Source organism: Muntiacus reevesi, chromosome 2, assembly GCF_963930625.1.
Source record: "Muntiacus reevesi chromosome 2, mMunRee1.1, whole genome shotgun sequence".
Lineage (NCBI taxonomy): Eukaryota > Metazoa > Chordata > Mammalia > Artiodactyla > Cervidae > Muntiacus > Muntiacus reevesi.
The window spans coordinates 231,876,132-231,898,518 of NC_089250.1; the positions used below are offsets into that span (position 1 = coordinate 231,876,132).

General features: G+C 58.6%; 1 protein-coding gene across 9 annotated transcripts in view; it reads left to right on the forward strand.

Annotated features, from left to right (window-relative positions):
- ADCY7 (adenylate cyclase 7) overlaps positions 1-22,387 on the forward strand; it is a 61,857-nt gene that overhangs the window by 27,568 nt on the left and 11,902 nt on the right. For all 9 annotated transcript variants that reach the window (XM_065925297.1, XM_065925293.1, XM_065925300.1 and 6 more), the window contains exons 2-14: positions 6,019-6,455; positions 7,960-8,169; positions 9,252-9,413; positions 10,171-10,320; positions 10,555-10,703; positions 12,034-12,145; positions 15,401-15,528; positions 16,833-16,991; positions 17,189-17,321; positions 20,487-20,678; positions 21,037-21,071; positions 21,551-21,634; positions 21,837-21,909. In XM_065925297.1, coding sequence (XP_065781369.1) covers positions 6,285-6,455; positions 7,960-8,169; positions 9,252-9,413; positions 10,171-10,320; positions 10,555-10,703; positions 12,034-12,145; positions 15,401-15,528; positions 16,833-16,991; positions 17,189-17,321; positions 20,487-20,678; positions 21,037-21,071; positions 21,551-21,634; positions 21,837-21,909 — 1,758 coding nt within the window. In that variant the 5' untranslated portion in view covers positions 6,019-6,284. The remainder of the gene's footprint in view (positions 1-6,018; positions 6,456-7,959; positions 8,170-9,251; positions 9,414-10,170; positions 10,321-10,554; positions 10,704-12,033; positions 12,146-15,400; positions 15,529-16,832; positions 16,992-17,188; positions 17,322-20,486; positions 20,679-21,036; positions 21,072-21,550; positions 21,635-21,836; positions 21,910-22,387) is intronic.

A 22,387-nucleotide genomic window follows, 5' to 3' on the forward strand; every position in this document is an offset into this window, starting at 1 on the left:
GCCTCTGACAGAGCTGGACCGGCGGGACCTGGGGCTGTATTCAGGGCTCTGTCTCTCTCCAGTTCTCCACGTGAGCTTCTTTGTCACATCTGTCACTGTGTGGCTCCCTTGGCTGCCAGCTCCAGGCCGCTGGCAGAGAGAGCATCAACAGAAGTCCCAATGAGGACTCTCACTGGTTTTGGTCCCATGTCCATCTCAGGTGGCGCTCGTGGTAAAGAACCCACCTGCCAATGCAGGAGACGTAAGAGATGCAGGTTTGATCCCTGGGTCGGGAAGATCCCTTGGAGGAATGCATGGCAACCCACTCCAGTATTCTTGCCTGGAGAATCCAGGGACAGAGCAGCCTTGAGCAGTCCATGGGGTCGCACAGAGTTGGACACGACTGAAATGACAGCACGCATGCACACACCATCCTTAAACCAGTTGCTGGGCCTTGGGAGAGACTGTGCTGATGAGCCTGACCTGGGGTCTGGCTGGGTTCAGGGTCACGTGGCCACTGAACTGGGGGCTGGGGCCCTAGCAGAGGCGGGAAGCACCCTCCCACTGGACCCTTGGGGGTCCCCCTCCTTTGTGAGAAGGGGTTGCTCCCCCGCCAGCGTTGCTGTGAGGTGGGAGTGACAGTGAGGGAAGCCTGGGACTCAATCCCCTCCAGATAATGGGACCTCGAGATCTCTGCTATAGGTGTCCGTGGAGTTCACACAGGACTTGGGGGGTGGGGGTGAGGGAGTGCAGGGGGAGGGGGCGGGGGCGGGCCTGGCTTGACCTAAGGTCAGACTTACAGCCAGAGCAGTGCCTGGTGCCGGAGAAACCGCCCCGAGAGGGGATGAGCTTCCCGTCACAAGGCTTGCGAGCTGAGGTTGCAGAAACGCTTGTTAAGAGATGCAGCAGAAGTTCATCCAGGGGCTCAGAGAGGCCCCCAAGTTTCCCAAGCTGGCACTGGCAGAAGAATTGGAAATTGGCCAGAAGAGCCTTGAAACCTACCCCGACAGAGAGGCCTCTGGGTCTCATTTTGGGGAGGAGCTGGCCTGTGGAGCCCCTGGAGGAGGGCATGGCAATCCACTCCAGTATTCATGCCTGGAGAATCCCTCGGACAGAGGAGCCTGGCGGGCTACAGTCCATGGAGTCACAAAGAGTCGGACATGACTTAAACGACTCAGCATGCGTGCGTGGCCTGTGGAGATGCCCGTTGGAGCTGGCTTGTCTGCGGGAGGTGGTAGCACAGCCCTTCCCCGCAGTCTGGCCTTGCACGGCTCCCTTTGTTCCAGAAGCTGGATGGGGCCCCTGGGTGGCTCGCGTCCCCATGCCCATGATGCCCGTTGTCCACTTTCTCACCCGCCTGCCGTTGCCCAGGAGGTGGCCTAATTAGATCCCCAAGAGGAGTGTTTACCAGGCCTGAGTTTCCGAGGACTCTTTCAACTAATCCCTCTCTCTCCCTGCCTGGTTCAGCCAGGCTTTGTGTGCCTGGAAGGGCAGGAGGTTGGTGTTGGGGGTGAAAGGCCCCGTGGGGTGTGTGTGTGTGTGTGTGTGTGTGTGTGTGTGTGTGTGAGCACACGCACATGTGGGTGGGGGTGCACTTGTGCACATCCTGGCCACGCACAGCTCTGTTCTGGGGCTGCGCTGAGGGGATAGAGTGGCCATGGGGAGTTGCCTTGGCCCCTTGGAGTTTGGGTTTCTTAGCCTGGCAGTCCTGGTGCCCTAGGGCTGGCAGTCGGCCACAGAGACAGGCATTGTTGGGAATAGTTTTGGCAACTGATAATTCAGTCCCTGGGAGCTGCAGCTTCTGGAAGAAGCTCTGTAGGGAAGCCTCTCCCTGTTGACTGAAACCATGAGGCAGGGCCGAGGTGTCCTGGTTTGGGAGCTGGCAGACCTGGGCTTGAGCCCCAGCCCTTCTGCCAACCAGCTCCAGCTGTGTGATTTTAGGCAAGCCGCTCGACCTCTCTGGGTTCGGTTTTGCATCTGTAACACCTGGGCCTGACAGGTCATGAAGGTGAGGGGGGAGATGTGTGTGCAGGCTCCTGGTGTGACTGTTACAGCTATTTCACGTGCGCCCTGGAGCGGGGCCTTCTCAGGGCAGGGGCCTCATCTTGCTTTGTGACTGCTTCAGCACAGGGCTGGTTAGTACTCAAACATGCCTCTGCTGGAACAGAGACTAGTGAGTATCGATTCAGAGGTGGCAAACTGCTGGGCTGTGCCACGCAAAAGTTAGGAATTTCTTTTTACTGAACTAGAGTTGATTTGCAGCGTTGTGCCAACCTCTGTTGTACAGCAGAGGGACTCAGTTATAGACATATAGACATTCTTTTTTAAAATATTCTTTTCTATTATGGATTATCGCAGGAGATATAGTTCCCTCTGCTATAGAGTAGGGCCTGGTTGTTTATTCATTCTAAATAGTTTGCATCTACTAACCCCAAACTCTGAGTCCCTCCGTCTCCCTCCCCCTGCCTCCTGGGAAACCACAAGTGTGTTCTCCATGTCTCTGAGTCTGTTTTGTAGGTAGGTTCATTTGTGTCATATTTTAGATTTCACATGGAAGTGACATCATATGGTATCTGTCATTCTTTTTCACGGCCGAGTAGTATTCCGTTGTATGTATGTACAGCATCTTCTTTATCCATCTGTTGATGCATATTGAGGTTTTTGGCCTGTTTTTGTTGTTTTGTTGTTTAGTCTCTTTTGGCTATTGATACCACACAAATTTTAAAAATTAGCTATCAACATTTGAAGACTGGTATTTCATGTAGAAATCAGATTTATAGCTTGTCCAGGCACTTTGAACACTTTGGCAGCCCTGGCTCAACCCCCTCAGGGTTGCCTGGGTGTTAAAGAGGTGGTTGCCAAGGTTTGTGGACAGCTGCCTGGGCCCAGGAGGAGCCGACGGGCCTGGACCTCTGGCAAAGAGCCCTTTCTTCTGCCTCCAAGTATGTGGTTTTTCTGTTTTGTACCTAGAATTTGAGGAACAGGAGCTCCCAGATGGAATAATGTGTCAAGTGGCTCCTGATTCAAGGTGGCCCCAGGTTACTCAAGGTAGCTGGTGCTCGTTGGGGGTCTTCACTTAAGATACTGAGATTCTGGGTGACCTGCTGTTCTATCTTTGGAGTCTTAGGACTGACGTTCCTTTGCAGCTTCCACCAGCGGCCATTTGTACCCCTTGTGACTGTCCCGAGCCTTCCCGCGTCTTCCCGCCTCCCTGCCCTCTGCTGCCTGCCTTGCCCTGGTTGCTGTCACTGAGGCAGGCCTGGAGGATTCGGGGGCCTGGACTCCCGGTCTACTCCCTTGATACAAGGTTCCTGTTGAGAGTGTGGCAGCTGCCCGAGGCTCCAATGGCTGCATCTAGGGATTGCACATTTTCGGGTAACTTTCTCTCCCTGGAGCCTGGGAGCCCTAGGGGAGAGAAAGCCAGCCTGGCACACAGGAGATACAGTGGGCCTGGTGTGCCATAGGCATGATTAGCAAGCCTTTTGGGAATAAACTAATGAGTAAATATATGAGTGGTGCTGGAGAAAGAAGGAGACCCTCTGGGCTGAGCATTGCAAGCCTGGGGTCTGCTCTCAACTTTGTCACTAAGGGTCCACTGTGTTCTTCTCTGAGGTTCAGTTTTCTTTTCTATCAAGTGGAACTTGCTAGCTTGTCAATGGGTCCTTCTAGAAAAATTCAGTCTTATGTGGAAACTTAATCTAATGCAAGGGGGATGCTCTGACTGAAGCTGGTGTTCGGGTCTGAGACTCACAGAAAAGCTCCAGTAATCGCGTGAGTGAGGTCTTCACACAGGAACCGCTGGAGAAGAAGAAATCCTGCAGACAGACTTCACATGTGTGGCCACCCGACTTAGGACAAAAGTGGCTCCACTGACACTTCTGAGGGAAGAATGTGGCTTCACTCAAGGCCAGTGGGGTAATCAGATGCCTTTTCAGAAAAAGGAGCTTGACCCCCGCATCATACTGTACCCCAAAATTCCGTGAGACGGATCAGAGCCCTACAGGTAGTCAGCCTGCTAGAGCAGTGCTTTCCAGGAGAAGCTTCTGGATGCTAAAGGGGCTGCCCATCGGGATAACCACGAGCTATGTGTGGCCGTTGAGCACTTGAGATGTGACTGGCGTGACTGAGGGACTGACTCTTTTTCTGACTTTAAACATGTCTTTAGTGTAATCATCACGCCATTGTGGTGGTGTGCTCAGTTCAGTTGTGTCCGACTCTGTGACCCTGTGGACTGTAGTCCACCAGGCTCCTCTGTCCATGGGGCTTCTCCAGGCAAGAATATTGGAGTGGGTTGCCATGCCCTCCTCTCATGCTATTGTTATGCTCAAAAAATTAAGTGTAATTTACTAACCTAGTCCCACCTTCTGCTCCCATGTATCTACTTGGGCGCTGTGTCTTCCCTGCTGCACGGGTTTTCTCTGGCTGCAGCGAGTAGTGGCTACTCTCTAGTTGTGGTGAGCGGGCTTCTCATTGCAGAGGCTCCTCTCGCTCTGGAGCAGGGGCTCCAGGGCGCTCAGGCTCAGTAGTTGTGGTGCTTGGGATTAGTCGCTCTGTGGCACGTGGGATCTTCCCAGGTTAGGCATCGAACCTGTGACCCCTCCATGGGTAGGTGGATTCTTAACCACTGGACCACCAGAGAAGTCCCAGTTCCCATTTAGATTTCACCACTTGTTTCAAGACAACTTTTTGTAGTTGCACATTTTTTTAAAAAATTTATTTATTTGGCTGGGTCAGGTCTTAGTTGCAGCATGTGGGACCTTGTTCCCTGACCAGGGAACAAACCTGGACACCCTGCATTGGGAGTGTGCATTCTTGGCCACTGGGCCACCAGGGAAGTCCCTGTAGTTGCAGTTTTTTAAAATCAAGGTCTAGATAGAGTCCACTATATTGCATTCTGTTTCTAAGACTTTGGGCTTCCCTGGTGGCTTAGTCGGTAAAGAATCTGCCTGCAGTGTAGGAGACCCAGGTTCGATCCCTCGGTAGGGAAGATCCCCTGGAGAAGGGCATGGCAATCCACTCAAGTATTCTTGCCTGGAGAATTCCATGGACAGAGGAGCCTGGAAGGTCCATGGGGTCACAAAGAGTCAGAAACAACTGAGCAAGTAACACGTTTTTTGGAAGATTTTAAAATTTATTTTATTGTGTAACATCCCCACTCTCTCTCATGTCACTGACTGGTTAATAGTGGGTTATTTGTCCTGTAGGTCAGTAGCTTTCAAAGTGTGGACCAGCAGTTTCAACATCTGGGAGCATGTGAGAAATGCCCATTTCTTCTCAGACCCCATCTGGTCCTGCTGAAACAGCACTGGGAATGCAGCCCAGCGATTTGTGTTTTAACACGTCCTCCGGGATCTCACCTGGGTACCCCTGCTGTTGTGACTAGCTCGCTTCATATATTTGGCTGATTGTGACCTGCTGTTGCCATTTACCTTCTCCAGTTAGCCTCTATATGGGACTGAATTTTTCGTTTCATTAAAAAGTGTTTTACTTATTTTTTTTTGGCTGCATTGGGTCTTCTCTAGTTGGGGCGAGCAGGGGCTGCTGTTCGTTGCAGTGTGTGGCCTCTCACCGCCGAGCACGGGCTCTCGATGCGCCACTTCAGTAGTTGCGGCACGTGGGCTCAGTAGCTGCATCTCCAGGGCTCTAGAGCACGGGCTCGGTAGTTGTGGCTCATGGGCTCGGCTGCTCCGTGGCACATGGAAGCTTCCCAGACCAAGGATTGAAGCCATGTCCGCTGCCTTGGCAGGTGGACTCTTTACCAGTGGACCACCAGGGAAGTCCTAATTTCATTTTTTATCAAATTTAATTTTTGACAGTGATGTGTGGCTGGTGGCTACTGTATTGGACAGCGCAGTTCTAAGAAGTACAGGAAACTAGCTTTATGACCTTGGGGTGGGCCAGGTTTTAAACAAGACCTGAAAGTTAGGTTTGGGCTAAGGTCGATAATCACACTTGGGTGTGAGTCCTGACCTCGCTCTCCCCCCGATGCCCAGCCTTCCCAGTCCAGGTCAAATCTCGGTCTGCTTTTTGTCTCTGCAGAGCTGAGGACCCCGAGTGACTGCTCAGTTGGACCTGAATGCAAAGGCGGGTGCTGGCGGTGCAGTGAGCAAGGCCTGGCAGCGGGAGCAGTGCAGACCCCGTGTGCCCATGGAGCTGCCAGCCGAGGGGATACCTCCCCAGCCCCACCTGCCAGGCCGGGAGAGGCCAGAGGCCTAGGCGCGCAGCCGTGGGTGTTGGCAGACAAATGCTCCCCAGGCCGTGGGGTTTCCTGCCTGGACCGCTGGGTGGGTGCGCCAAGGTGGAGGATGCCAGCCAAGGGGCGCTACTTCCTCAACGAGGGCGAGGAGGGCCCCGACCAGGATGCGCTCTACGAGAAGTACCGCCTCACCAGCCAGCACGGGCCACTCCTGCTCATGCTCCTGTTGGTGGCCATCGCCGCCTGCACCACTGTCATCATCATCACCTTCAGCTATGGGGTGAGTGGGGGCAGCCCGTGGGTGCTAGGGGGCTTCCCTGGGGTCCAGGTCTCAGCCCTGATCCTCTGTACTTGTGAGGCCTTGGGCACGTCAGTATCTTCTTTAAGGCTGAGTTTCTGCATCTGTAAAGTGTTATGGAGCATATATAGGCTGGAGGAAGGCACTTTTTTTATTTTAATTTTTAGGTCTGGGGTGGTTTTAGATAGTACGTTAATTTGGGCAAATAAATGACCGTCACTTTTCTCCACAATGGACTTTGATTCTATTGAAGACCTGGGTCAGGGAGGGCCGGCGTGTCCCTGCTCTCACTTCTGGTATCAAGGCAGACATCATGAATCAGTCCCAGCACTCGTGCTCAGGGAGCCTGGCCGTGGTCCCAGAGTCCTTCTCCGCACAACTGTCCAGGCAGACACCACAGCCATGACCTGTGTGTGGCTGCTGAGCACTTGAAATAGGGCTAATATGTCTAAAGAACGGAATTGTCTGTTTCATTTTCATTTATTTTTATGCTCTGGCTGGGGCATGTGGGATCTTAGTGCCCCAGCCAGGGATCGAACCTGCGCTTCCTGCTGTGGAAGTGCAGAGTCTTAGCCACTGGACAACCGGAGAAGTCCCTTAAGTTTACTTTTAAATTAGTGGAAGTTTAATTTTGAATAGCCACAAGTGGCTAGTGGTTGCTGTATAGGATGATAAAGGTCTAGGAGAATACAGCGGAGACTAAAGGGTGTTAACAGAGCGGTATGAATGAGGCAAGGTGGCCAGCACCGACTAGGTGCTCCATCAGTGCTGTCTGTGTCTCTGTGGGTCTCAGGGATGTTTGTTCGGTCACTTGGCAGCTAGTCACGGAGTGCCCGCTGTGGGCCTGCCCCCGGATCAGTCTGTGCTCGTCTTGCTTAGGGGCCCCAGGGGAAGCCAGGTGCCAGCCAGCTGTGCATGGTCCTCCCTGCTCCCCTCCTCCCCGCAGGGCGCACTTCTGCGCCTTTCCTTAAGCCAGGTGCCAGCCAGCTGTGCATGGTCCTCCCTGCTCCCCTCCTCCCCACAGGGCGCACTTCTGCGCCTTTCGTTCACTCCTCCCCTTGGTCATCATTTCCCCTTAAAGATCCTTTCGTCCTTTTAAGAGTTAGGAGCAGTGGCCCCTCCGCCCCCCGCCCCCCGCGGCTTTCCGCAGCTGTGCTCTTGTATGCTTACATCTGTGCCCTGCAGGGGTGTACAGAGCCCCTGGGGCCCCTGGGGGGGCGGGCACTGGGGGGAGACGGGCCGGGGAGGGTGCTTAGGGCAGCTGGGGAAAGGTGGTGGTGCAGGCACCCCCAGCCGAGGCAACAGCGCCAAGCCTGAAGTGACACAGAGCCTGATGTCTAGAGGGAGGAAGGGCACCGCCCACGAGGAGGGAGCCGCTGGTGACCTCGCTGAGGCAAGCTGGCCAGGCTAACCTGGCAGGCTTCCTTGAGGAAGTGACACCCTGCTGGATAGCCGTGGCATTTCTGTGCGTGTCTGCCCCACCCAGGACCCCTCCAGACACCGGGCCGTCCTGGGGACGGCGTTCTTCACTCTCGCTGTGTTTGTGGTCCTCTACGCACTGGTGTACGTTGAGTGCCTCGACCGGCGGGGGCTCAGGGTCTCGGCGCTGCTCACCTGGGCCTGCCTTGTGACTCTGGGCTATGTGCTGGTGTTTGATTTTCACGTGCCGAGGGAGGACACCTGTACCTTGGAGCAGGTAAGAGGGCAGGGGACCCTGGCGCCCCTGGGGCTTGGGTGCACTTGGCAGCTCCTGCACTCACTCCCTGGACCTCAGGTCCGTCTTGGAGGCTGATCAGCATTGGGTGTACCAGCCACGGGCCCTCCCCTCTCTCCGGGCTGTGGTTCTGTGACTGAGAATGGGCCCTGGGCTGGTCTTGTTCTCTCCGCTCTGCACTGATGAGATGGTGGCGAGGTCGGAGGAGGGTCCACCTGAATGTCTAGCCACGGCGTTTCTGGAAATGACACATCTCGGATCAAAGAGGCAAAAGACCCGAACTGGCTCAGGTGGCAGGAAAGGCCTGGGGTCAGTCTGGGGCTTCAGCAGGCTGGCCAGATCCTGTTTCCTTCCAGCTCTGCTTCCCTGTCAGGCCATCCCGAACTCAGCACACAGATGGCTGCAGCGCCTCCAGGCTGCCGTCCACTAGTCTGCCCCAGCCAGTTGAAAGAGGGAGCCCTTCCTCAGCCAGCTTGAGTCACACTGGCTGACCTGGGTCATGCGCCTAGCCGTGGACGGTCATTGTCAGCAGGGGCTGGCCCCAATCTGACCACTGGGACTGGGGTCATGGAAGCCATACATGGAAGCGTGGGGATGGGCACTGCTCCCCGAAGGGCGGGAAGAGGCAGGCCAGCTCTGAGAGTGGACAGGGTGGGTGGGCCTGCGCCGCTGGAGGCGGCAGGCGAACGGGCCCTGCCCAGCCTTCCAGTAGTTACCATTTTTGCAGAGGAAGAGCTGGGGGCAGCCGGCATCAGACAAGGGCTCCCTGGGCCCCTAGGGCAGTGGGGCTCAGGCTGGGTAGGCTTGGCCTTGGCCCCAGACCCTGAATCAGCTTGTGGGACATGATGCTGGCTGGGTGGGTTTTTGACTTTTTCCTACTCGCATGTGTCTGCTGCTGCTGCTCACCACACAAGGTGGGGGAAGGGGCCAGCCTGAGGGCAGGGGGCACCAGGATCCTGGACTGGCCGCTGAAGACTCAGCGTCCAGGCTTCTGGGGCCCCATCAGTCGAGCGAAGCTGGGTGTGGGTGGCGGGGCGGCCATGCTCACGGCACGCTGTGTGTAGGTGCCCTTCTTCCTGTTCGTGGTCTTCGTGGTGTACACGCTGCTGCCCTTCAGCATGTGGGGGGCCGTCGTGGCCGGACTCGTCTCCAGCACCTCCCACCTCCTGGTGCTCGCCAATCTGATGAAAGCCTTCACCAACCCCAGTGTCTGTGTGGGGATGCAGGTGAGGGGCGCGGGCCTTTGGGTGTGGGGCCGGCTAAGCCTCGGGTGGGGCTGTGGTTCGGGCTGAGGGCAGCTGAGGCTGGTGTGGGTGAGTTGGAGGCCTTGGAGACGGTTTGCTGACAGGCGGCCTCCAGGCCAGGCTTCATCCCAGTCAGCCAGGTGCCCTGCCCTGCAGCCTTTGCTTTGCTGGCCTGGGGTACCCGAGGGTTCAGCCTCCCCCTCCAGGCCTGACCTTCGGGGTCCTTCCTGGGTCCATTGCTCTGTGCTGCGTGAGACCCTGTTCAGAGGTTTCACCTGCTCACATCGGAGCCCCACGGGACAGGGTCGGACACCCTGTCTTGTCTTCGTGTTGAGGGATTATGAATGGTCAGTGGGGATGGGCAGTTGTGTTTTTGGTCTGGGAGGCGAAGTCCAGAGCTCCAGGCAGCCAGCCAGGCGCTGTGCCTTCCGTGACTGTCCTTGGCGCTCCCCTGGGCTCTGTGAGGAGACATGCTCCTGCCTCTGTTTTAGTGGCGCTGGGTCCTGAGCCCTCCACACTAGGGGATGCCTGGAGGATGCAGACACAGGCCTGAGTCCCGTCCTGCGGTCACAGCCACTCACTTGGGATCCAGCCCCTGTCTGGGCCTCAGTTTCCTTGCCTGCACCCCCTGGGAGGCCAGGGACCGGGGAGAGGGTCCCAGCACCAGCCCGTCAAGGGGGCCGGTGTCCTGGGGGCATGGGCCAGGCCTGATGCCGAGCCCGCTGTGGCCCACCCACAGCTGCTGGCCACTGCGGTGGTCTTCCTGTGCGGGAACCTCATGGGCGCCTTCCACAAGCACCACATGCAGGACGCCTCCCACGACCTCTTCACCTACACCGTGAAGTGCATCCAGATTCGGCGTAAGCTGCGCATCGAGAAGCGCCAGCAGGTGGGACCGCTGCCCCTCGTGCCCCTGCCGTCCCTCAGGCCTCACGCCCTGTGTCCTTTCTCTGACGATGTGCTCGGCGTGTACGCGGGGCACCTGACCAGACACCCCTGGGGGGCTGCCGGGCCACGGGAGGTGTGTGCCCGCGGGTTGGTACAGGACATGCACCAGCTGCCGGGGGGCACGGCGCAGAGAGGATGGAGGCCTGACGCCGCCCCGCCCGTGCCCGTGTGCCAGGAGAACCTGCTGCTGTCCGTGCTGCCTGCCCACATCTCCATGGGCATGAAGCTGGCCATCATCGAGCGGCTCAAGGAGCGCGGGGACCGCCGTTACCTGCCCGACAACAACTTCCACAACCTCTACGTCAAGAGGCACCAGAATGTTAGGTCAGTTTCCTGGGGAGGGAAGGGCCTACCCTCCTACCTGGAGGCCCAGGAGACTCCCCCAGACTGGGGAGAGGTAAATCCAGGCCTCTCCCCGGGCCTCAGTCTCCCTGCTTGCTCCCCCAGAGAGTGAGGTTGGATTACATGGGTACTGGAGGAAATCCTCTCTCCCCTAAAATGGTCAGACTCTGCACGGATGTGACTGCAGGGAAGGAAGGGGTCATTTGCAGGTGATTCTCCACGGGGCACAGGATCCCCCCAAAGGAGGCGTAGCCCCCCTCAGGTGACTGCTAGTGGCCCCCCAGCCCTGACACCTGATCTTGACAGACTTAAAGAATCTTAGTCAACGGCACTGCCCTGAGTGAAGTGTAGATGCGGGTGCCGTGAGCTCCACTCCGACCCTCTGCCTGTAGCTCAGCCTTCCCCCTGAGGCTGCCCGTGGCCTCTGTCTGGGCTGTGGATGGTCCAGAACCACAGGCTCAGGAGCCGGGAGGTCTGGTGCAAAATGCAGCTCTGGCTTCCCAGCGCGTCTTCACCTCCCTGGGCCTCAGTTTGCTCATCTGCAGAATGGGGATTCTATGAGGGCAGTGTGAGGATGAGAGGTGTGAAGGTGCTGGGCGTGGAGCTCAGCTGGGGGGAGCGTGCAGTCACTTCTTTGTCGTTGTTCAGTTGCTCAGTCATGTCCGACTCTTTGAGACCCCATGGACTGCAGCACACCAGGCTTCCCTGTCCTTCACTGTCTTCCAGAGCTTGCTCAAACTCCTGCCATTGAGTCAGTGATGCCATCCAACCATCTCATCCTCTGTCGCCCATTCTCCTCTTGCCCTCAGTTTTTCCCAGCATCAGGGTCTTTTCCAGTGAGTCAGCTCTTTGCATCAGGTGGTCAAAGTATTGGAGCTTCAGCTTCAGCATAATTCCTTCCAATGAGTAGTCAGGATTGATTTCCTTTAGGATTGCCTGGTTTGATCTCCTTGCTGTCCAAGGGACTCTCAAGAGTAGCTGTATCTTACCAAGGTTTTAGTTCCGAGGTCTGGTGAAACCAGGTGTGGGGAGGGTGAGAAGTTCCCAAGCCCCAAGAATCTGCCTTTGATGGTACAGTTGAGTCATCTGTGGTGAGGGCTCTTCAGGGGCCAGGGGTTCCAGAGGGCTCTGCAGACTGGGGCTTGTTTCATTTGGCTTTGGCGTGAAGCCTCTGGAACTTTAATTTGTCTTTATCACAGGGAGCTTCTCTCCCATCTCTCTGGAGGTGGAGGGCTTGTAGGGGTGACTGAGTACAGGGCTGGCAGATATTCAGGGGCTTTTGGCCCTGACCCTTCTCCCACCCCACCCCCAGCATCCTCTACGCTGACATCGTGGGCTTCACGCGGCTGGCCAGTGACTGCTCCCCCAAAGAGCTGGTGGTGGTGTTGAACGAGCTCTTCGGCAAGTTTGACCAGATTGCCAAGGTGAGCGTGCTGCCTCTGTTCTTCTGACAGTGAAATCAGGAACGCCTCCCGCTGCACCCACGGGGTGTCCTGTGTCCAGTGCTGTTCGCAGACGGACACAGGGAGGCCTGGGTTGAATTTCAGCATCCAGTCAGCAAATGCTTCCGAGTGCCCCGTGGTCGGAGTGGAGGCTGAGCCAGGAGCCTGTCCCCCAGAGTGGGTCAGTACGCGCTGGGGAAGGCACTGGGCTTCCTGAGCTCAGAGGAGCGCTGCCTGGAGGAGCAGGTGGTTCTGTTCGCACGACACGAGGGCGACAGCCTCTGGGAATGCCGGGCCTTACCCAGAATCTGCCTTTTGACAGTATCCTGAGTGAAGACAGTATCCTGCACGTTAAAGTCTGAGAAACCTAAGAAGAAACCCGAAGAGGAAAGGGAACAGTGTTATGGGCAGAGGGAACCAAATGTGCAAAAGCCTAGAGTAGAGAGAGCCCTGTGTGCCCACGTGTGGAAAGCGGCTCCGTGTCACAGGACAGAGTGTGTTCAGGGGGGCGCCTGCTCACAGGGTCAGACATGCAGGGACTTGACAGCTGACGTGAGCAGTGGGCCTTGGCCGGAGGACCCCTGAGGACCCTTAGGAGGTGCCAAGCCGGGAGAGTGTTGGGCAAGGGGAGTCTCCAGGATACAGACAAGGCAGCAGGGGTCTGGAGACGGAACAGGGCTGAGCCGGGACCTCACTGTTTTATCTTTGTGAGTAGCTCCCGGTGTGTGTGTTTGCGGGGAGAGGGGTTGTGATGGAGCCTCAGTTCTTCATTAATTTAGCACGTGGTCTAAGATCAGCTGAGGGTCAGCCCTGGGCTCGCATGGGGTGTTAGCCTGCCCTCAAGTAGCTCCCGGTCTGCATGCTACCTGGTTGGAAGACGGTCACAGGGGGTGGGACTGGGGAGTGCCTAGCCCAACCTCAGGTGGTCAGGAAGGCTTCCTGGAAGTGGCGGCCACTGAGTAGAGACTCAAGTATAAGATTTAGGGCAGTGGCTCTCCATCCTGGCTACGTGTTTGAATCACCTGGAAAGTTTAAATGAAACACCTATACCCATGCCCACACCCTTGGGAGTTTTTAAGAGCCTCCTGGATGACTCCATGGGCAGAGAATCAGTGGTTTAGAGTTTGATGGGAGGCAAGTTCTGGCCCCACACTAGGAAGAGCTGCTCATTCTTGGGAGAGACTGCCTCACCAGCAGTGGGCAGTGGGTGCCTTCTCGGGGGATGAGCTTCCCATCACAGGAGGTAATCAAGCTGCAGTTGGCCACCACTGGCCAGGGGTGCCCTGGAGAACTGTCTCCCTGGGTCCTGTTGAATGAGTGACTCTGAGGGCCTGTCTAGCTGGGAGCCTTTCTTCAGAAGCTTCCTTCTTTCATGATTTTCCCTGAACCAGCAGGTGGGGTTTCCCAGAGGTTGGAGGCTGCAGCTGGCTCTTTCCCTGCCACAAAGCCAAGGCCTTTGCCCTTGCCTTCTTGGGCAAAGCCCGCCCTCCGTGGCAGGCCCATGAGGGAGCCCCACTGTACAGATGAGAAGAGGGAGGCCGCGGCAGGGGCCGGTCTACAGGCCAGAGCGTCCAGTCCCTGGGCAGATGCAGCAGGCAGGGCTGGCTCCAGCCTCTTGTCCCCGCAGCCACCAGATCCCAGAACGGTAACCTCCTGGCGAGAGCCAGGCCTGCTCTCAGGGGTTTCTGCGTTGCCTCTGGGCTCAGCCACTTTCGCCCGCAGCGCACTGACCCAGCTCCTCCAGTTGTAAGTGTGAGAGGCAGTGGGAGGAGCAGCCGGGGGAGTGTGACCTCCTGACAGGGGAGCTGGATCCAGACTGGGATCCTGCGCCTGGCCTTGGAGGAGATAAGGGCGTCCTGGCCCTCGCCAAGCTCCGCTTTCTAGGAAAGTGGTGTCCTCACCCGGCTCCTCAGGCCGTGCAGAGCTCAGCGTGTGCCAGACGGGGCGGCCCAGCGGGAAGCGGCGGGCACACACGCAGAGGGGTCCTTGGAGGGCGGGCTTAGGGAGGGACTGCTCACAAAGGCCTGGCAGGTAGGGTACCCCAAGGGAGGGGTGGTGCCTGGCCTGATCATGGGCGCTGGGTCAACCCCCCAGGCCTGGGGGGCATGCCAGGGAGTGGGCAGCGGGTCTGGAGATGGAGGGTATCCTGGTTCCAGGAGCCAGCTCTTTGGGACCCTGCAGGAGGGAGCCAGGGCAGGGCTTCCTGGTGGGGTCTCTGTAAATAAAGCATGCAGTTGGGGTGCAGCGTGCAGCCCAGGGGGCAGCTCCTCCTTCCTGTTCTCCCAACCCCCACCCCCAGGCCTTGGTATGTGTGGCCCCCTTTGCTTAGGGCTTCTGGGGGTCAAGTGGCTGTAGCACCACCTCAGATGGGACCTCAGACAGCCTGCCTGGCCTCCCCTTTCCCTCCAAGAGCATTCTCCTCCATGACGCCACCTTCTCTCCCCACACCCATCTTTGCTCTCTGCCCACTCCCCAGACCCTGTGTCCCTGGCGGCATAGCTGTCTCCTTGGTTACCTTTGACACCTACTGACCCTGAAGCTTATGGCTGCTGTTGCCTCTCTGTTCTCACCCCCTCCACTTCCTCTGCACAGACTGCTGTGCTGTGTCTCCAACAGCTTCGTGGCCTCAGGGCCTTTGCACAGTCTGCTTCCCTCTGCCCGGGATGCCCTTCCTCCAGCTCCCAACAGGGCTTGCTCTCTTGGCTCCTTTAGGACATTTCTCAAAATTACTTTCATTGGGAGGCCTTCTCTGGACTCCTGGAAGCTTCCTCTTCCTCCTCATTCCTCATTTTTTCCCCATAGCACTTAACATTATGGGTGTCTATCAATTTTATTTATCTAGTGTCCAGCCCTACCTCTAGCTTCAGGATTGTTTTCTGTTTTGCTCACTGCTGTGTCCCAGTGTCTGGGGCAGGGCAGGGGACTCAGGAGAAGCTCAAACAGTGCATAGGTGAATGAAACCAAAGGTAGTGGCTCCCTAGAGGCACTCACGTGGCCGCCCTTCATAACACTTGATTTCATCCTTGACACCTGCTTAGGGTTCCTCCTACAGAGCTCCTGCGTCCCCAGTCCTTTTGCCAGGCCCAGAAGCAGCTGCTGGTGTTTGATGCCCCGGGGGGGAAAGCCTCTGGCCAGAAAAGAGCCTGGCTGACTCTGGAGGGTGTGGGGAGGTGGCTGACAGGCCTGCTCCCTGGCCCCTGGGCCGTCTGTGGACCAGGCCTCTCCCTTGCCTTGCAGGCCAACGAGTGCATGCGGATTAAGATCCTGGGCGACTGCTACTACTGCGTGTCCGGCTTGCCCGTGTCCCTGCCCAACCATGCCCGCAATTGTGTGAAGATGGGGCTGGACATGTGTGAGGCCATCAAGTAGGTAACACAGGCAGGTCCAGGGCCCAGGGTCTGTCATCACGACGAACCCTTCCTGCTCCCCAAGGCATGGTGGGGAACACATTGTCCCCACTTTGCAGATGAGGGATCTTAGGCTGCAAGGGTGCAGGAGGGTTACCTGGACCACTCAGCAGTGTGTTTACATCCCTCCCTCTGGGCCCCACTGGGACTCCGAGTAGCAGAGAACCCCCGAAGTGAGGATGGTTAGGGAGCTCTGTTTCTCCGGAGACAGCCTTTGCAGCGGCAGGGGAGGTGGCCAACATATGGTCTGACTCCAGGCCTCCATCTGCTTCCTGCTCCCCCTGTGAAGACCCTGGGAGCTGGGGAACTAGCCCTCAGCTGCAGGGAGACCCCCAGCCTCCCACGACTCCTTTCCACCAACGTTTAGCTCCCCACGAGGTTCTCTGGAGCCCAGGGCAGCTGTGGTCTGTGGTCAGGCGGGCCTGGCCACCCGAGCCAGTCTTCAGTGTCCAGTGTTCAGGACAGAGCAGGGTGCGTGCACAGCCCCTGTGCAAACCCAGCTCCAGCTTGTCTTCCTCCTTAAATCTCACCAGACAAACCACTGGCCGGGAGTCAGGGGTCCAGGTCACAGCCTGGCTGTGCGTCGCCGCCTGAGTGATCTCAGGCTGGCGCTGCGCTCTCGGGGCTCACGTCCCTCCCTGGAGAATGTGGATGTTGTGCGGGGCCCCCTGCCTCCTCTGGCTCTGACCCAGCAGACTGGGTCCGTCTCCAGCCCGTGATGGGCACATGGCACTGGCTGTTCCCTGGACCCTCTCCCATTTGTCAGAGGGACCACGGAGGGCCCTGTTCATGTTGGGGATGCCTTGTGTCCCGGGGAAGCCTAAGTTGGGGCTCCTCAGTGCTCCCATTTCCCAGAGGTGGGGGTGTGTAAGGCCCCCCAAGGCTGTCCCCATGTTCTTTGTCTCTCTGGGTTTGGGTGGTGCCACCAGCTGGGGCTGCCGGGCAGGGGGAACACCCAGTGATAACTCTTAAGGCCTTCCCCACGAGCCCTGGTGACCGGTGACAATTGCATTTCTTCCTTTTTTTAGTAGCCTTTGAACAAGAGGGTGACCACATCCATTTGCACACTCCTGGGGATGGGGGGGGCGCTTATCCCCTTTCAAGGAGGCAGCCCCTCAGGCTGAGAGGCTTCTGTCCTGTGAGCTGGGCCTGCCCTGTCCCCACATGCTGCTCACACCCTGGACAGGGACCTTGAGCCTGTCCTAGGGTTTAGGGCCCCTCTGGAGCCCTGGCTGAGGTGGGGTGACCGGCCTCTGCCCCAGGCAGGTGCGGGAGGCCACAGGCGTGGACATCAACATGCGCGTGGGCATCCACTCAGGGAACGTGCTGTGCGGTGTCATCGGGCTCCGCAAGTGGCAGTACGACGTGTGGTCCCATGACGTGTCCCTGGCCAACAGGATGGAGGCGGCCGGAGTCCCCGGGTGAGGCTCAGCTGGCCGGCGGGCGGGTCAGAGGACAGGGGGCGGACTATGGGCTGATGTGGGGGAGGGTCAGCCTGGGCTCAGAGAGGGAGATCCGGGGCTCCGGTCTGCTCGGCCCTGTCTGCTGTGCACCCCCCGGGCGGGTACCTCCACCCTCTCTGGAGGCCCTGCTGCTGTCTGACTCTGGGCTCCCCCAGCCGGGTGCACATCACAGAGGCGACGCTGAAGCACCTGGACAAGGCGTACGAGGTGGAGGACGGGCACGGGCAGCAGCGGGACCCTTACCTCAAAGAGATGAACATCCGCACCTACCTGGTCATCGACCCCCGGGTACGAGGCTCGGCTGCGGCGGGGCGGGGGTGGGTACCGTGCAGGAGCCAGGGTCCACACCTGGGGAACGGTGCCCAAGGAGAGAGCGGCGGGGAGGGGGAGCGTCCCGTCACCAGGTATGTTTTAGGCCCCAGGTGACATCTTCTCTGGGCCTCAGTGTTCTTTTCTGTGAAATGGGAATGGCAACAGAGCTTAGCTCACGAGGAGAAAAAGCCAGTCTGAGTGAAGCCTTCACCATGAGCTGGGTGCATCGTCAACATTCTCCAACTAACTCTAGTGACATTCTAGTCACTATTAGTTTATTTTCCACGAGGCTGTCACTAATCTTCCAGATTTTCAAGGCACATTTTACGAAACACGCCTTGGATGGGAGTCAGGGGAAGCAAGGGTCGGCCAAGGGGCTGGTAGGCAGGAGGAGTGTCCGTGTGTCTGACCCGCCGTGTCCACCTGCCCCACTGGCACCTCTGTGTTCTGTGGGCCCCTCTTTCTTCAGGACCCCCGTGGCGGGGCAGGGTGGGAGGCTGTGGGGCCTCTCCAGACACTTGGCCCTGGTCCTGCCCCCAGCCCACCCGCATCTGCAGGGGCCATTCTTTCCCGCCTGTGGGAGGCCAGCTCGTCTGGCCGTCCTCGGTGAGTCATCCTTGGGGCTTGCTCAAGAATGTCGACCGGGGCCGGCTCTCTGGGCTCCCTCTCCCTCTAGCCTTGGCTGTCCTCAGTGCTGACCCGGCTGCCAGTCTCCAGGGGGGCTGAGGGCCAGTCTCTGAACTTCTCCTCACCCCCTCGGGCTTCATCCTGCTGGTGTTCTCAGGGCACCCTCTGTGGGCCAGCAACTCTTGAGTTGGCATCCGGGGAAACCCCGCCTGGGTACCCTGGGGCTGCTCCCGGCCCACCTTGGGGGAACCCACCCAGCCCCTCACCTGGCAGCTCTGGGCCCCGCCCACTATGGGCCCCGCCCACCCTCACTCCCGCCCTCTCCTCGGGCCCCGCCCACTCCTCGGACTGACCCCCGCCCCTTTCCTCCCCAGCCCTGTGCCAGCCCCCGTCCCTCCACGCCAGGCTCTTAACATGGCAGAACCCAGGTCACTGCTGCTCCCTCTGCCCAGAGCCCTCTTCCCTCCGTCCCAAGTGCTCCCGTTCATCCTTTACTGTTTATTGTCAGTGTGAGCTCCATGTGGGTAGGCTCGGGCGGGGATCCCTCTGCCCAGCCCTGGGTCATTGAACAGCGCCTGGCATGGAGCTGGGGCCCAGACAGCTGGTGAATGAATGAAGCAGAGCCCTTGAGCTCAAGGCGGTGGTAGGCGTGGCCCCAAAACCCACCCCTCAGGGCTACCGGGTCAGCAGGTACAACCTCGGATGCCCAGTCTGAGTCGCGTTCCAGTTGAACGAAGGAGGTTTTTAGTACTAGCGTCTCATGCAGGGTTAACTGGGCTTTCTGTAATTTACCTGGCAACCCTACCTTCCCCCATCTTTGTTTAATTTTACTCATTCATGTAGTCAAAAATTCAGAAGAATGAGGGGCGTGTTGTAGACAAGTTTTCCACGCATCCTTGTCTAGAGCTGGCACGTCCCCTCTAGAGGGGAGCCGGCACGTCCCCTCTAGAGGGGACCCATGTGGTGAGTGTGTTCCTTCCGGAGGTGTCTATGTGGGTATGTAGACGGGAGAACTCTGCCCTCCGAGTAGCGCCCCCTCCACCCACCTCCCCACCACCAGTGCAAACCTTGTAGTGTAGCTCGGAGACCTTCCCTTCTGTGCGCAGAGACCACCTGCATCTCTTCTCGTGACTGCAGCGCACACCACAGGGATGCTTGGGCTCATCCCCCGTTGTGGACGGGGGGCCCATTCCCAGCTCTGGCTTCTGTGGGCTTGTGTGTGTGGGGTCCCCCCGAGGATGAGTGTCCAGAGGTGGCTGGAAGGGGGGGTCTGTGAACTCTCCCTGGGCCCTGTTTATGAACAGGTGCATTTTTACTCAGAACTGATGGATCTTCAGTTCACATTGAACTTTTAGGGACAGTGTCTGGCTTCCCTGCACTAAGAGAGAAAGCGAGAAGGTGCCAGTGACCTTGAACTTGAAGAGCTGAGTGCCGTGTCAGCAGGGTTGCTGACAGTGAAGGGGGAGGCACAGAAATGTGACTGTCCCCCACCCACCTGACTTCCAGGGCAGGTCAGTCACTGCAGGGCAACGCTCGCTCTCCGGACCCTGGGACTTTTCTCACAAGGACAGAACCCTGTGCCATTTCCTCTGGCCGGGCACACAGACATGGCTCAGGGGTTAAGAATGTTTCTATCCCAGAAGGAGGCAAGAAGCTTCCAGGAAAGTTGCTGCTTGTGGCTTGACAAGCGTTTGTGGCTGTAGGTGCTGGTCCATGTGGGTGTTTGTGGGAACCCCTGCAGATCGGGACTCCTGGACGGCAGGAGCGGTGGTGGGGGGAGAGAGGACTCAAGATGGCTCGAGCTTGTCCCTGGTGGCCTTTCGGATGGTCCCAGGCGGGTTGTTGTTCCAGGTTGGGGGAAGGTGGGCCCCTCGCTCGGGGCCTGGCCGAGCCACTGCGTCCTTGGCACGGACACAGAGGGCGTGTGGCGGACGGTGGACCCATGCCGTGGTCTGAGGGCAGTATGAGTGGAACTGTCTGGAGTGCTGCCCCATGGGGGTGTGGGTTCAGCCCTGTGTTGGCCATCACTCCGGGCTGCTGGCCAGCACACCCCTTCCTCCCGCTGCTGCCGGGACGACATGTGCCAGCTGCATGAGGGTGGGCAAGGCAGGATGCCTGTGGCTTCCCTGGGCACCATCTCCCTGGGGTACCTCCACTGGGAGGGGCCGATGGGCTTTCACAGGCCAAGCGGGGCCTTTGGGCTTGGGACCTTAAGCCACTTCTTGCCCTGGGGAGGCGGAGGTGGGGCTGAGGGGCTGTGCACAGCTGTGGTTGGGGCAGGGTGAGGTCCCTGAGCTGGGGCCTCTTTGGAGCCCAGCCGGGGAGTGCACTGGGCTTCCGCCAGTCCCGGAGGGGCTGCAGCCCCAGCAGTTCGCTTTGTCATTTTCCCTTTTCTCCAGATGGACCAGCGCTCTGGGCAGCATCCCATTTCTTGGGGAGCAGGGTGTGGGTGGGGGCCCCTTCCTGGGCTGAGAAGGGAGGGGCGGGACAGGCTGTGTCCGTGTCTGCCCTCAGAGCCAGCAGCCGCCCCAGCCCAGCCAGCACAACCCCAAGAACAAGGGGGACGCGGCCCTGAAGATGCGGGCGTCCGTGCGGATGACGCGCTACCTGGAGTCCTGGGGGGCGGCTCGCCCCTTCGCGCACCTCAACCAACGCGAGAGCGTGAGCAGCAGTGAGACCCTTGTGTCCCACGGGCGGAGGCCCAAGGTAGGACCCTCCTCCCAGGGAGCTGGGAGGTGGGGCCCCGGGAAAGGGCAGGGGGGCCCACGTTAAGGGGTCCTTCTGTCTGAGCCTGGCTCTCTGCGTGGGCAGGATGGTTCTGGGCTCTGCCCTGCCTCCCTCCCTCCTGGGGCCCTTGGGGAAGTGAGGGCATTTGGAGAATGCTCCAGGGGGCTGGGGATGTCTCTGGCCTTCTGGTTCCCCAGACCAAGTTCAGCTTCAGTCCCTGGAGCCTGCAGCCTGGATGGTCCATGCACCCGAGGGTACCCGAGGTGATAGACCCAGCCCCAAGACCTGCACCAGGCCGATGTCCTCGAGAATAACCTTCGCCTCCTTTCCCTTCCAGGCTGTTCCCCTGCGGCGCCACCGGACCCCTGACAGGTTTGTGCCCTGTCCCCTGCTCTCCTGGCCAAGTCCTGCCCCAGTCACCTCCTCCAGGCAGGCTGCCCTGATCAGCCTCTGTCCTGAACGGCAGCTCCTCAAGGCTCAGCCTTGACTGCGGATTTCACCCTAGCTTGGGTCAGAGTGTTTCTCGGAACCAGAGCTTCACAGTGATTGAGTGCTTGCTGTATACTCACCCTGTGGTGGGGTCATTGGGGTTGGTGTGAGGGATACCTGGGGTTTAGTGGAAGAGACTTTGGGCCACTGCTGGGTGATGCTGTGTGATGCTGGGCCTTCACTTGCCCTCTCTGGGCCTTAGTGGGTCCAGCCTGATTCTCCTCCATCCTGCACGAGGCTCTGGGACTTCCTGTGGGCACCTGGGATCCCCACTTTGGGTGAGTCATCTCATCCACCCCCCTGCCTCTGGGCGAGTGGATGTAGGTCCCCAGGCTGATGCCGCTGTGGGTGTCTGATTCCAGAAGCACGTCCCCCAAGGGGCGCTCAGAGGATGACTCATACGATGATGAGATGTTGTCAGCCATCGAGGGGCTCAGCTCTACCAGGTGAGGCTCTTGAGACCCCCGCCTCCCTCAACAGGGACCATCTTCCTTGTGCCTCGTGCCCAGGGGCTATGTCCACCGTGTGGCCATCTGAGGGTGGGCCCCTGTGCTCCGCCCCACCCCCCTCTCCCCTGAGGGTGGCCCCTGTCACCCCGCCCCGACTCCTCCAGGCTTCACCTCTTCCTGCTGTGTCTGCGCCCCACAGACCCTGCTGCTCCAAGTCTGATGACTTCTCCACCTTTGGGTCCATCTTCCTGGAGAAGGGCTTCGAGCGAGAGGTGAGGACCTCAGAGCAGCCCCAGGAAGCGGGGCTCCAAGGTCTGGGGGTGGGGGACAGGGGCAGCCAACACCCCCGGAAGGTCTGCTCCGGGAAGGTGTTGGGGAATCATCCAGCTGTCACCAGGGAGGGGTCAGGAGTCCATCCAGCCTGCTGGGGTCTCTGTTGGTCTCACCACTCTGCCTGCCATGCCTGGGAGTGGTTCGCCTACTGGGGTCTGGGAGGCTTTGCTCCCTACTTGCCAGACCTCACACAGTGGCTGACAGTGTTGACCTTTTTAGGAAAAAGCCCCAAACTTAGTATGGTTTGATGGGGCCCAACTGGTCCCTGCATCTGGCCGCTGTAATACCATGCTGTGTCCTGCTAGTGACCTTTTTGGTTTTTTTTTTAAATTTGGCTGTGCCGTTCTTAGTTGTGGAATGAAGCATCTTTAGTTTTTTGTTGAGGCATGCGAGATCTTTAGTTGTGGCAAGTGGGAT